Source organism: Melanotaenia boesemani, chromosome 15 (genome assembly GCF_017639745.1).
Source record: "Melanotaenia boesemani isolate fMelBoe1 chromosome 15, fMelBoe1.pri, whole genome shotgun sequence".
Lineage (NCBI taxonomy): Eukaryota > Metazoa > Chordata > Actinopteri > Atheriniformes > Melanotaeniidae > Melanotaenia > Melanotaenia boesemani.
The window spans coordinates 26627414-26642173 of record NC_055696.1 but is presented as its reverse complement, the minus strand read 5'-3'; the positions used below and the strand labels follow the sequence as shown (position 1 = coordinate 26642173).

The following is a 14760-nucleotide window of genomic DNA, read 5'->3' as shown; positions in this document are numbered from 1 at the left end:
CAGAATGTTTTTGTGATGGATCGGAATAACAGAAACTAGTGTTTAATTGGGGAAATTCAGTGTTCATCTGCATGTGACAGTTTGCTGACGTAGGCTATCACAGTGCCACACTACTATTCTGTCAGCTGCCATGTCACTGTTTGCTTGTTCCCGATGTGCTGATGTGAGCTGGTTTGAATCGTCAGCAGCAGAGTCAGACGGCTTTGTGAGCATCTCCCATCCTCTATTTGTTCAAAGATTCCTACATTCTTAATTGTATTGACATGGACATTAATCATTTAAAAATGTTTTTTTCCATTGTTATAATTATTAATTTATTTTACAAAAGTAAGGAAAATAATATGAGGAGATGGCAAAAATGAGGCTAAAACCTGGACCTCGTCCTTGTGGTCAAACCAGACTGTAACCAGTCTCCCAAAATAGCTCAAAGTTGAATATTTACAGCCTGTTTCCTCATTTTTGTAGCCAGAAACTGTCTGCCCTATCATCAGCGCATACCATCAAGGCTCTTGGTGATTGGAAAATGATTTTCTCCGCTGCGGCTTTCTTGGTTTCTGGATTTCTCCTCCAGCACGAGTGAAGTCACAGTTCATCTTCATCTCTCTGCATGCATCAGTGATGTTTCTCTGTCATTGCAGAAGCTCGCGGCCAGAAGCACAGCCTGCAGACTGTGCAGAACCTTCTGCAGGAGGAGGTGGCACGTGCTGAGGAGCATTCAGAGGTAAGAAGAAAACAGCAGCTTTTTCTTTTGTTCTCACTGTGAAGAAACAGTCTTTTATCACTCTGGCAGCAGAGTTGTGGATATTCTTTTTCAATCTGCAGTCTTCCTCACAGGGAGCCCACCACCCACTTCTGTTCAATCTGCTCTGTAAAGCCATGAGGCATACTATACATGCTTTAAGCAGCCCCCAGCATGCAACAGCGATTTAACCCACTTCACTGAACATGCGCTCTGCACTGAATTCTGATTCTGAGCTTCCTTTGCTGCGCTGTCATGTTTCAGACAATAAGTCCAGCGCTTTGCTCAAAGTTTGGTCTTTACTACTGAGTAAAGAAGTAAGTGACTGTATAATGTTGCTGCTTTATTTTAAACAAGTAGTTTAATATTTGAGGGAAATGTTGAGCATTTACCAGAATAATCTGCATGATAAAAATAAACCAATGCAGCCTCATGTTTTAAGTTTATTTGAAAACGTGATAATCAGACTCTTGGTTTGGTCTAAAAGGACCCACCTGATGGGGACCATCTTGAACTGGTCTTGAAAAATGTTTAAGCTTTTGTTTATTATTCTGTGATAAATAGATTCTATTTATTTAGGAAGGTGACATGGGGACGTCATTCACAGAGGCAGACTTGGGTAGAATATTGAGAAATGCAGGGAGGAGGGAATATAGTAAAATCAGAGTAGAGACATCACCTTGATTTCACAATTAATCGCAGCATTTACCACATTGATTAATGAATCGTAAAAATCCCTCGTATGGTCACTTTTCATGAATAATATGTCCCTTCATATCAACAGATCAGTGCAACTTGCATACAAAATGTAAACAAAGTTTAAAAGCTTTGTTTTCCATGTGAGTTGCAGAAGAGGCATGTTAGAGTGGAAAAGTACGGCAGAGGAAGAGTTATTCCCTCCAAACAAACGGATTAAGTCATCCTTGACAGATTTCCTTGGTTCCAGCAAAAAGTGACCAAGGGGTCATTGTGGAGGACAGCACACCAGCCTGTAAAGCATGACATAAAAGAAGGTGCAGTGAAAGGAGGAAATGCATCCAATATATTTGATGCCTGCAGGAGAACAAGCTTAATGTGAAAAGTAATAATAATCTTTACTTTATTAAACCAGATTAGGAAATTAAGCTCTGTGCATTTTAGCCTTCTCTAGTAGATGATGAGAAAGACTTTATTCAGACATCCTAAACATAGAAAATAGTAATCATAAATAAACAAACACACCACATAAATTTATGAAAAGGAGATAGGGTCAAAAAGTGAACTCTGTCAAGCTGATGATGTTTTAAGTGAAATACCGAGTTTTGATAAAACTATATTTATTCAAGCCAGTGATGAAAATGCAGATCAAAAAAGTCTGCTGACTGGACATGTCACTGTTAAAAGAAATTATTGACTGTATTGTCAAACCAATCACCGTATTAATGCTGGACAGTCTTTTAGTTCTTTGTCCAACTTACTCCATACATTAACCCCAACAACAGAAATACAATGCTGCTTCACATTTGTTCTCACATGAGGTTTTATGAACATTTCACACCCTCTAAAATTATAAACAGAATCTCTTTTTTTTAAACGAAACATTCTTAAAAAACCCTGTTGGCAGGGTTTCAAGACAGCAAGTGATGATATCTAGATGGCCAATGATCTTATCCAGGTTTTTAGGACTGATTGGAGAAAAGTGTGTAATGGTGTTCATGTCTCTAAGTGGACACAGGGACATATGTCCTGCCCCTGGCATGGAAGCACTCAGTAAAGAAAGAAGCCAATTCATTACAGGCCTGGTTGGATAGAAGTTCTGGTGTCACTGACACAGGAGGAATAGTTGGCCTGTCTACATTAACAAACAAGGAAGAAGCATTATTGCTGTTCTTAACAATGATGTCAGAAAAGAAAGATCGTCTTGCATTTCTCAGCTCCAGATTATAAATGCTCAGGCTCTCTTTATAGATCTCATAGTGAACCTGCAACTTTGTTTTCCGCCACCTGCATTCAGCTTTTCTACATTCTGGTTTTTCAGTTCTTACCAGTGTGGCATTTTTCAGTGGAGCTCAATTTTTGGCAGCGATCACTTTCACCTTTGTAGGAGCAATGACATCAATAATGCTGTATTTTACCATTGAAATGATCCACAAGCTCATCAACTGAAGGCTGGGGTGGGGGGTGGGGTCATGTCCTCCGTTTCACATTCCTAGTTGGACCAAAGTTATCAACACAACAACTCTTTGGTCCCTCCGTCCTCTGGGTTATCAGCATAAATGTTGAAATCACCGACAATAACTACACAGTCAAAGTCAACACAGATTATTGACAGCAGGTCAGCAAAATCATCAACAAACGTTGCACAGTATTTAGGTGGCCTGTATATGTCAAGCAACAACATATACAGGCCAACATATATATATTTTCCTATGCAGCAAAATGTAAAATAATATAAGACTTGTTGCCTGTTTACTTAACCAGTCAGAAGTAGTGGAGGAGACTAGAGGGAATAGAAAAGTGGAGGAAGATCAGGACAGAGCAGCAGGGAAGCTGTGGTCGACCCTCCGAACAACAGAGCCTTAAAGCGCTTCTTTCAAAGAACAAAGAAAAATAAGTTCTCTGAACCTGGCTGTAAACGGTGCCATTAGATAAAAATACATTATGTTTGTGCTAAATAAACTATTTACTTATTAAAGTTCTAAGCTGTGATATATATACTCTGGTTGAAATGAAATACAACACCATACCATTTTTATTTATATAGCACTTAAAACAAAAAAAAAACACGAAGCGCTACAGAAGTCAAACATGTTCAAAACCATTTTTATAATGTGGTTTCCAGAAAGAAGACTCCCAAGTCCAGGTAGAGGTTCTGTAGCCTTTCCATCTGTTTTCTCTGAGAGAAATCCAGAGTTAATATGTAGGATTTATTTGTTCTTTACACCGCAGAGGAGATTTAGTTGGAATAAGACTTCTTGACTACTTTACTTTATTTCTATATTATCTTTCTGGCATCCAAAGATAGAAATATATAAAAGTTAATGAGCTGCAAGGAGTGTTTATATTATTTTACACGTTTATAATCTTGGGAAAATAAATAATACAAACTAATCGTGATATTGTGATCATTTCTGACAATAATCACCAAGAAATCTATAATCGTGACATTCCTCGATCAGAAAAATTGTCAACAGTCTCCTGGACCCCTCCAGACATATAGTTCAGTGCATGTGACATTAATAAAGTTTTTTCAATCGTCCTATTTCATTTTAATTTAATTAATTCGTTCCTTTTATTTATGATCTCTTTTTTACCTATGAAACTACTTTTCTGCGGGTCATTCGTCGGACACAAACTCGTGAAGTGTATGAAGTACCGTGTAGATTTCCTTAAAGACTTCCTAATGCAACTACCAAGAAACCGTGACCCAGCTAAAAATTGATTGGTTGCAAGGTCTGGCCAATAAGTAGTTTTTTTTTATTTTTAACTAAAGATACATGTTTTAAGATATTGTTGTATAACAGATTTTGATGACTCCCATTTATTCACTTTGAGACTGTATAAAAAATTGTGTTTTGGGGCTCTAAAGATGCGTTTTCCATGAAAACGAAACATCTAATTGATTAAAAAAAAAAAAAAAAACCTTTAGCAGACACACCTGAACCCATCTCCAGGTGGACATGACCTTAATTTGAACACTTCCACAGGCTCTGTACAATCAAAGCCTCTCAGTCCCCAGGGTGGGAACCACTGATGTAGTGCTTACGCATTAGAGTTTGGATATTTTGCTTGGATATACATTCATCTGTAGAAGAAAATGGTGGGTGGCAGTTTACCTCCTACCCCCAATCTGTTGATTCAGACTTTATTTCAATGAGGCAGAAGCTTGTTAGGGAACGAAGAGCCTCTTTTTTTTTTACCAGCAACAACAGAAAATAGAAAGTAAATCGCTGAAAAGCATGTTTTATATTAATCCACAAAACTCAGTGAGGTGTTTTTAACATGATTTACCTGCTGACTTTGACGCCTACACGGCTGTCTGTGGAGCCCAGCTGATGAACCAGGATGAAAGTCACTGTGGCAAATAGCTGAGGAGAAAAGCTTCACGTGCATGCTAACATGTCTACCTGCATGTGCTCACGGACACATGCCTGTAAGGCCAGGATTGTGTAACATCAGTAAACTTATTCATGCATGTGGTGACTTGATAAGTGTGACATTTTAACACAGGCTGCACATAAAGACAAGCCCGCTGTGACTGGACCGACACAGGCTGATGTTGACTTGTTTTAACTTTACATTCTGAATGAGGTGTGCATCTTAATAGATGCTGTTTATTTTCTTCGTTACCAGCAGAGTCAGTTAATGATGGATTATTGAAGCGTTTGTCCACAGGCTGTTTATTAACAGGATATCTGTCATTTTGTCTTAAAAGCAACTCCAACTAGTGAGACTTTTAGGGGGGAAAAAACATGTTTTATTAATTGAAATGACCAAATTTTCATTTAATTTGAATAATAGCTGACATATTATTTGCACATTCAACTCTGGCTGCATGATGTGTAGTGGCTGCATTCAACATTGACTTTTTCAGTTATAAATCCTGACTTAATAAAATATTGATAATAGTCGCACATAAAGCTGCTTTAGGTAGTAGTTTCCATCTGAATGGTAATAAATAAAGCGATGCAAGTCTACACTGCTGCTTTGTGGATGAGAAGAGGAGAAAGGACATGTAGATAACTAAAATTATTAAAGTTGTACATTAAAGGAATATTTCTTTTTTTAGTAGGTTTCTGTGAAGGTTTCAGAGAAGTGGGTGTGTTTAAATTGGCAGGGCGCTCTCAGTTTGAAGACTCAGCTTGGTTTCCTTTCACAAATCCTCCCTGAGCATTAAACATTTCAGGTTTTTCCGCTACATGGAAATGATGGTGGCGCAAAATAAAAACCGCCATGCCTTCAGAATCATGATTTTCTTTTTCAGATGTTACAATTGTAAATTATACTATGAATGGATCGATATAGGGCTGGGCGATTAATCGATAAAATCGATAAATCGAATTTTCCATTTCTGGAGATTTATCTTTATGAAAATCGGTATTTATTTTTCATAGTTAGTTAGCAGCAGACTTAGCCCCTCCACACCAGAACGGTGTTTGTCTGACAGATTTTCAGTGAAGTTAATCCTTCACTCACGCCTGGGATTTAGCTGTGTGTATAACTGCAGTGAGAAATGCTGCTCTCTACGAGATGCAGAAGTCAACTTAACCCACAAACTCAAGTTAAGAGACAAACTTCATCAGTGGAATTATTTCTGCAGTGGATCCTGTATGATAAGGATCCATATGGAAAGAGATCACGGATGCATTGTGTCGCATATTTTTATGTAAGATATGAAGTCGTTTGTATGGTGGAAAAGCTATGAAATTATATGCTTTTTTTTTGCTGGCATTCATCTATATAAACAAACAAATGTTTTAAATAAGTTTATTTATGTTTTGTAAAAGAAAGGAAAAAAAATCGATTAAAATCGGAAATCGGATTTGGTTATAAATCATATCGCCCAGCCCTAGATCTATGTAAGCATGAAGTCTATATTAGCGCACACTTATGGACCATAATAAGAGTGTGAAATATGTGGATCAGGTCTCAGTTGTAACCGGAGTTGTTTTAGATGGTAGAAATCCCTATGCTGTGACCTTGTTCTGATTTGTTGTTAGTTGTTGTCAGTTTTCCAAACTGAGAGCAATCTGACCCCTACAGGTTAGACACTGACTACTTAGAAGTTCACCCCACAACCCACCTGTATAATAAAAGGAAGACACATGTCTCCAAGAAGAGCAAGAAACAAGAAGTTAATCTGATCATCATTAGAAGAGAACTGCCCATGCCTGTGGAGCAGAATGAAAGGTTTAGGTTTTAGTCCTGCTGGCGCTGCCTGTTCTTCTCTTCTGCTCTACATCATTGTGTGACGCTTGATAACCTGTGTGTGCCATGCACATGAATAGGTAAAGGTTCCCAGATTTTGTCATGTGGGTGAGTAAACAGAGTGAAAACTCTGTCCGAGACTGAAGAATGAATAGAAGCAAAAGGTTGTATCAGAGCCAACATCTGAGGTTTAAACAGGTAAATACATTTTACCTGCTTTTAACATCAGCGGTAATTGAAACCTATGTTTCTCAGTAACACCTCTCATCACTTCTTAAAAATGTCAAGTTTTGTGCCGACTGATTTATATTGCCAAGATGGGTGGAGCAATTTTCTGATATGAGGCAAAAACTGAATATTTACAATTAAAGCAAGCTTGAAAGTGAATATTTGGTCTCAGCAGCTTCATTCTTCAGCAGCCTGAACCCTCTTAGAAAAGCTTTCTGTCATTTCTTTAAGTTCCCTTCAGGAATAGTTTTCCAGACTTCTGGAAGGACTCTCCAAAGCTCTTGGATATTTCTGCCTTTTGTTCTGTTCTCTGTCCAGATGATCCCACACTGCTTCAATAATGTTGAGGTCCAGGTTCTAGGAAGGATCCATCCCTCCATCAGACCTGTTTCCACTGATCTTCAGTCCAGTTCTTGTGTCATGTGACCTATCTCAGCCTTTTCTCTGTTTCCCTTCCTTAAGAACAACTTCTTGACAGCCACTTTTCTATGGAGACCATTTCTGATGTGGCTTCGGTCAACAGTAGATGAATCAACTGAAGGTCCAGATGCATCTCTCGGGTCCTGGTAGTTCTTTAGTCCTGGCTCTTCTTCTTTTATCCTCCACTTGTCAAGTTTCTGTCACCATACTAAGATATGCCAAGTTTCCACTTAATACCTCTCTGGAAAACACTTTGTTGCTGCTAAAATCCAGCTTTCTAGCTGTTTTTGGCTTTTTTGTAGATGCAGCTAAAGAAATGGTAGCAAATGTGTCTGTATGACAGGCTGCTAGTAACAAAGAGCCTAAAGATCCCATTTAAAAATGGTTCTTTACTAAATTGTCTGTTGTGTGTCAACACAACACTGGTTCATTCCTTGAGTTAGGAGCCTTTTTTTATACTAGAATAATTCGTAAATCAGCAAAAGTGGCAAACAAACACACATGCATTCCTCTGAAGATGATCAGGAATGTGAATGTTTGAGTGATGTTAGTTTGACTTTAAATTAATAATTATATGTGCAGTGATGTGGAAAAAATCAGGGTGAACAAGATAGATGAATTCTTCTGCAGGAGAATAGTGTAAATACAACTATTTATGCACTAAAATGTTTACTCAGTCCTGTATACGTTATCAGGGTTTAGAATATGTATTTATATGTTCTCTGTGAACATAAATCCCCTAAAAGTCAACTGAATAGAGGTTCCTGTTGAACTGAAGTGCCAGCAGTTATCTTAAGAAAGTCTGCACCATTTATCTTTGTCATGACGGTGTGTGTTAAACACACACACACACAGAGCTGAAGATAATACATTACATTCACCTGTGTCAATGTGACTCTTTGGTCTTGACCAGGATATTCAGGGTCCCTTATCCAGCGGTGAAACCCACACTGCTGCTTGGGCCACATCCCCCTCACATGGCTACGATCAATAACTCCAGGACTTGTTCAATGAATCAGCTGTTCACTGATTAAGCAGCAGCCCCCACGAACCAGCAGCCCTGGACGCCCCCTCCAAAACAGGCCCATGAGTTAATATTCAGCACAAATTTGCTGCTTTCATTTAGATTTTTTATAAATCCATAAGTCCAAACACTGGTAGTGATTGAGGGTTAAAGATGAACAGATTGAAGACCTTTTAAAGCTGCTCTGATGTCTCTGTGGTCTGGGATTGATCTTCAGAGGGTTGTTGGTTCGTTAGAAAATATCTTGATTTTCATGGTTTTTCTTCCTCAGCTGTAACAAACTTTTCCAAAGCATTTTCTTTCAGATTTCAGGTGTATTCACAGTTGTGTCACTGACCATAAAAATGTGGGAGAGCTTGGTTTTTTTCATTGGTCTCGGTGTCAAACACAGATCCAAGTCTGCGAAGCCAAAACCTTCTTCCTCTGCTGCCTCGAGTCAAACATGCTTCCTTATTGGGAAGATTCCTTGTCAGGTACCGACATGAGAAAGATATCAGATAAGACAAACCAAACATGCTGTCATCTTCTGTCACCCTATAAATCATTTCCTCTGTCAGCCTGTAAGCTGACCTGAGTTTACTTGATCTGAGCTGAAGTGAGGAAATGTAGGGTTGACACGTTTGGGGTTTTTACTCATTTAAAGAATATTTTCTTAAAGCCTTTGGTGAGCAGCCAGCAGGAGGACTGCTTTCTGTTTCTTGTCTTGTCTTTGGTCTGTGTCATACTCACATGGGCTTAAAAAATACACTTCAAAGCAAAAACCTCAGCTACATTACTGGATTTACTCTCTTCTGTTACTCTGTTTGAGGTTTATTGTTGATATGATGTTGAGCTATAATGAATAAGAAAATGGCAAATAACAGATAAAGAAGAGATGAAACAAACGCTGTTGGCAGTGAGGATAATTGATGCTAAGCTGAGTCAACAAAAATATGAAAAGGCTAAAGGATGTTACCCTCCTTTCTTCCTGTTTGTGTCTGTGTCCTTTGTTTAAGCCATTAATCCACCTTGCAAACTAAAATCCGTTTATTTTTTCTTTTCACTACCTCACCTGGTCTGATCTGTAAAGACCTGAAATCAGGTTATAAAACAAACATTTTGGCTCAACTAACTGCAAAAATTACATTTCTCCTATTTGACTTAGTCTTATCAGTATGTCTGTATTGTTTTTATATCTAACAAGATGCATCATGAAAAAAAGAGCCATTAATTCAGTGGTTGAGGGTTTATGCTTTGAATCAGCACACACACTCATCGTCCACTTTATCAGGCCCACCTTCTAGTGCTGGGTTGGACCCCTTTTTTCCTTCAGAACCGCCTTCATTCTTGGTGTCATAGAGTCAACCAGGTGGTGGAAACATTCCTCAGAGGTTTTGCTCCATGTTGACATGACAGCATCACACAGTTGCTGCTGGTTTGTTGGATCCATCCAAGGCAGGATGGATCCATGTTTTCATGATGTTTCCACCAGATTCTGAGCCTAGCATCTGAATGTGAGCTGAAATGGAGACTCATCAGACCAGCAACGTTTCTCCATCTTCTATTGTCCAGTGTTGGTGAGTCTGTGTGAATTGTAGCCTCAGTTTCCTGTTCTTAGCTGACAGGAGGCATCCGGTGTGGTTTTCTGCTGCTGTAGCCCATCTGCTTCAAGGTTGGACGTGTTCTGTGTTCAGAGATGCTGTTCTGCAGACCTTGGTTGAAACCAGTACGTATTTGACTTCCTGTTGCCTTTCTATCATCTCCAACCAGTCTGCCCATTCTCCTCTGACCTTTGACATCAGACATTCTGGTCCAGACAACTGCTGCTCACTGGATATTTTTCAGACCATTCTCTGTAAACCCCAACTACCATGCCACGTTCAAGTCACTAAACCTCCCGAGACTTAAGCTTTTAGCTATTCGGGGTTAGGAGGAACCAGTAAATATAATTTTATGCTTTATGATTAATTTTATGATTATACATATTTGATGTAGATATAAATATAATTTTAAGAAAAAAAAAAAGAAAAACTGATGACACCACCAAATGGCAGTGTAAGAGTTCAACAGGTTGTAGTTACAGACTCTAGTATTATGGTGCAGACAACCAAATGATGTCCTCGTATGTCAACGCTAGGTCAAAGGAGGCTGTATCTCCTTTCTTCCTCATTTTGAACTTCAGCAAGTTGCCTTCATTATGTCTACATGACTAGATGCATCCAGTTGCTGCCGTGTAATTACTTATATGTTTTGAGCGTTTTCTCTACCGGCTGCTGAATATTGTCAGTAAAGTGTCAATATGTATTTGGGGCCCTAAGGTCTGTTCAACGGTTTCTGCCAGATGGAGAAGCTTGCCAGTCACAGTGGGAGGAAATGTAATAAACCAGAAAGTCACCAATCACAAAGAAGTGATAGTCAGAAAATGTAAACTTCATGGAGCTGTGATGGATCCAGGTCCCTGTAGAGCTGCAGCCTGAGTTTCAGGGCAGACATTTTTTGCTTGATTTAGGTTCCTGTGAACTTGAGGTCTTGAATATTAATAATGATGAAAAACAGACTGACAGAAACCTCATTGCTCAACTCAAACTTGTTCATAGCTGTATTTGTTTTTAGGTTTTTATAAACTTTAAAACCACTTAGCAAGAATCTTTCTACAGATCATGTTTTTCAGACAGCAGGTCACTCCGTGCTTTCACATGCAGGAGAAATCAGGTTACAAAGGACATCAATTTAAATTAGATAATCTTCATTTAGAGCAAAAAAGATAAATATAATTAAAGCTGCAAGTGGCATCCATCGGGTCCGAGCCTCGTGGCCCCTGCCACCTGTTTCATACACCTTTTGCTAGCATGTTAGCTAACCTGCTAACATGCTATGTAACATGGTAAAATGTGTAGCAAAGAATCTGAAATGTTGATATACCTAGTTAGCATTTTTTGCTAGCATGCTAATATGTTAGCTAACATGCTATGTTGCCATGGCAGCAGGTGTTGTAATGTGTTAAGGACCTAACAACTATGAATACTGTCAACTTTGGTGCAGATCCCATGTATTTCTTGGGAGATATGAGCAAACCGTGTTTCATAGTGAGAAGGCTTTTTTCTTTCGGTTGCCACGGTAACACGCTTTGTCCTATTAGAAAGATTCGAATAGCGTTTGGTCCCCAACTTGTCAGGAAGCATCCCACCAAGTTTGGAGTCACTCACATGAATCCCCTCAGACTAGTTCGTTCAAATGCGATGCGAATAAAGTGAAAAAAATTGATGTAAACTCCAAGATGGCGGGCACCCCGTTGTCATGGCAACAGGTGTTCGATTGACTTTTTTGTTCGACTTGGGGTGTTACACATGTGTGTCGAGTTTCGTCTTCCTATGTCAAAGTAGACGTTCAGAGCCCCATTCATTTTGGGATTTTTTTGGTGTCTAGGTGGCACTGTAATTGAAGTCTATGCGGACCTTAGAATATGATCATTTTTGCCTGACTTGATGTGTGTGCCAAATTTCACAACTTTTCATGGGTGTTTAGGGGGTCATATTTGCCCTCAAAGTTCTTAGAAAAATAATAAACATTTCAACAACAATAGGGTCCTTCCATACTTAGTATGGCTCGGACCCTAATAATTACAGCTTCTAATGTAATGTTGATGTAATAAAAAAAATTATCCATATTAATCAGTTTTTCTTTTCTATTTTTATCTGAATATTTGTTAATTGTACATTGTATGTAATATTCACTGCATCATAAATTATTCTAGGCATATTTTCCAGGATCATTAAAGTCTGCTGGATTCTGATTATTGGAAGTATCAGCTAAGATAGAAATACAAATACAGTGTCAGTCATTTCTTGCTCCCATTATTTTTCATCTTCATGCCTTAAATTGATCTTTCCTCATTTGTTAATAATTCAGTGACAAGTTTTTGAACTTTCTAAGCTAGGGATGGGCATTCGATTAAATTGTCTTAATTGATCATCGTGAGAATTAACGTTTGATTAATCATTAATATTTACATTAAAATTCAGTATTTATGGGGTATATTAAAATGCAGTGAAAATTGAAAAAAAAAAAACAGTGCGTTTCCACATTGAGATCTTTATTACAAGATGAACAACTCGTTTGGCAGTGAAACGGGATTCATTTAATGGTTACACTTGAAAATATGCGTTTTTAAGCAGCAGAAGAGAGCATTAGAAGAGTCCAGGTGCATCTTTTTCACCAACTAAAAATAATTAGCACTTAATGAAAAAATTGTCAGCATGAACAATAAAACCATATAAAATATGACAAATAAGACCGGAAACTGTTGAGCAGTTTGGATCTAAGACAAGAAAAGGACAAATTCTTCTCCTAAAGATCCAGCAGCAGCTCTTTTGTTGAAAGAAGATGCGTTGCTGACACCTGAGTGTCTGGTCTTTGAATAATTATTTAGAGGGGTTTTAACTTAATTTGGCTGTAGAAAATCTTCAAGTTATGGATCTAAATCCTACCTGACTATAAAACAGTGTGTGTGGTGAATTTAAGATGGCTTCACATCAGTTTATCCAACCAGCCTCACAAAGCTTCTCCCACCCAGGAAGCACATACTGAGAGATCACATGCCTTTCAAGTTCGGCCAGATGTAACAGTTGCTGCATATGCACCATTGTTAGCAGTTTAAAATGAAATGAAAAAAAGGGAAATACTGTGCCAAAGTTCATGAGTAAACAGCCGTGGGCCGATAAAATCCTCTTTATTCTTGGAAGAGTTTGTCTGAGTGATTCCCTGCAGCTGGACCCCCTGTGTGTGTTGTCCTGTCAGCTAATTCCAGTTTATTTGTCTGCCTTGCTTCACAGGAGCTGCTGGAGAAGTTCATGGAAGGAAACGTAAGCCTGGATGAGTTCTTGGACTCCTTTCAAAGCTCCAGGAAGATGTATCACATCCGCCGGGCTCAAGCAGAGAAAATGCAAGAGGTCGTTCAAGCCAAGAAGCAGCTGGGCAAAACCAAGAGAGCGGAGGGGAGTGGAGCTCCAGAAGTGAAGAAGGACTCCGAGCAGCCTCAAGAGCCCCAGAGACCCAACGGCTTCGTGGCTCAGGGGCCTCTAAGGGTGTTCCAAGTACGTTACGGCCTCACGCCAGCCATCCTCCTTCCTCATTACCCAGTTTCTCCTCCTGGCTCTGCTCCAGGCCATCAAAGTAGCACTCCCACTCCTGAACCTCATGTGGGACAGACCCACATCCTCAGTCCCAGCAACCCACTTCCAGGACACGGCCAGCCGGTCGGCCTCAGGGTCATCGGACAGCTGCCGGGCGGCTGGCCGGCTAACGGGCGGCCGGTGCGAGTACAGCAGCTTTACAGACCGAACTCTCAGCAGCCTGAGCCGCCATACCGATAAAAGACAAAGACGTCTGGAGAGGTCTTCCAAGATGTGGCTGTCACATTCATGTAAGCAAAGACTGACCCGGAGACAGGCGGCACCACCAACCTCGCTTTCTGTTCTCCATCCATGACACATGTAAACACTGAGAGACGACTGGCAGAGCGGAGGTAGTGAGGCATCAGGTGGCGGACGGGAAGCTCCAGGGATGGGCGGCTGTAGCCACTTCATTTTTAGTCCGGTAAACAAATCTCGTCCGAGGCGACCACACATCCCAGTTTAATACTTTTTATTATTAAGAGCAAAGAAAAACCTGCAGAGATCAGTTTTATGTCACTGGCTGCAGAAAAGCAGCTGGTTAAAAATCTCCTCCTGGTTTGGGAACATTTAATTAACATTTTATAAATCATGCCACTCAGCTTGTTCTCATTAACCCTTAAAACTCCAAGCCTTTTTTTTTCATGTAAAACTGCCTGTAGAAGCTGAAGCATTTAATCCCAGTCAGCATGTTTTCAGCCTCAGTTGTCAGATTGAGACTAAAATGATGTAAAATGAACGTATGAATAGATATAGCGGCATAAAGGCCGACCAGAGCAAGAAAGCAGAATTAATTACTGATAGAACTTTATAGAAACACAGAGATCAACAGTGACCAAGCCTTTTCTCATCTGCACATCATTCTCTCAAGTCTTGGCTTTCAGGAGAAAAAATATTGGCATTAAAGCAAACACACAACAGAAACTACTTACATATTTACACTTTTTCCTCACTTCCAGTTATTTCTGCTACTATTTACCTTCTATCCTCACAAAACTAACTCCAACTCAGCTGCTTTTTGGTGCCATTGTGCATCAGAAACCTCTTCTTGGCTTTATTCCAGCCATAGAGGAGCATTATTTTTCTTCTTTTCACACACGCATAGAACTTTCTGCTCACTTGTTGATCTTTGGCTGCTCTTGATTGGACGTTACCGTCAATCTAAGCTCTCTGATTGGTGGAAAGTTTGACAGGACGTGGCTTCATCATCATTTCCAGGTCTAAATAGAGGTCTCTTAGCAACATAGTAGTGATAGTGATCTTTTTATGATGAAGATGTGGTAAATAATGGT

General features: G+C 39.4%; 1 protein-coding gene across 1 annotated transcript in view; it reads left to right on the top strand.

Annotated features, from left to right (window-relative positions):
* vps37d (VPS37D subunit of ESCRT-I) overlaps positions 1-14410 on the top strand; it is a 60400-nt gene extending 45990 nt beyond the window's left edge. The window contains exons 3-4 of the mRNA XM_042007480.1: positions 639-721; positions 13130-14410. Coding sequence (XP_041863414.1) covers positions 639-721; positions 13130-13669 — 623 coding nt within the window. The 3' untranslated portion in view covers positions 13670-14410. The remainder of the gene's footprint in view (positions 1-638; positions 722-13129) is intronic.
* The last annotated feature ends 350 nt before the right edge of the window (positions 14411-14760 follow it).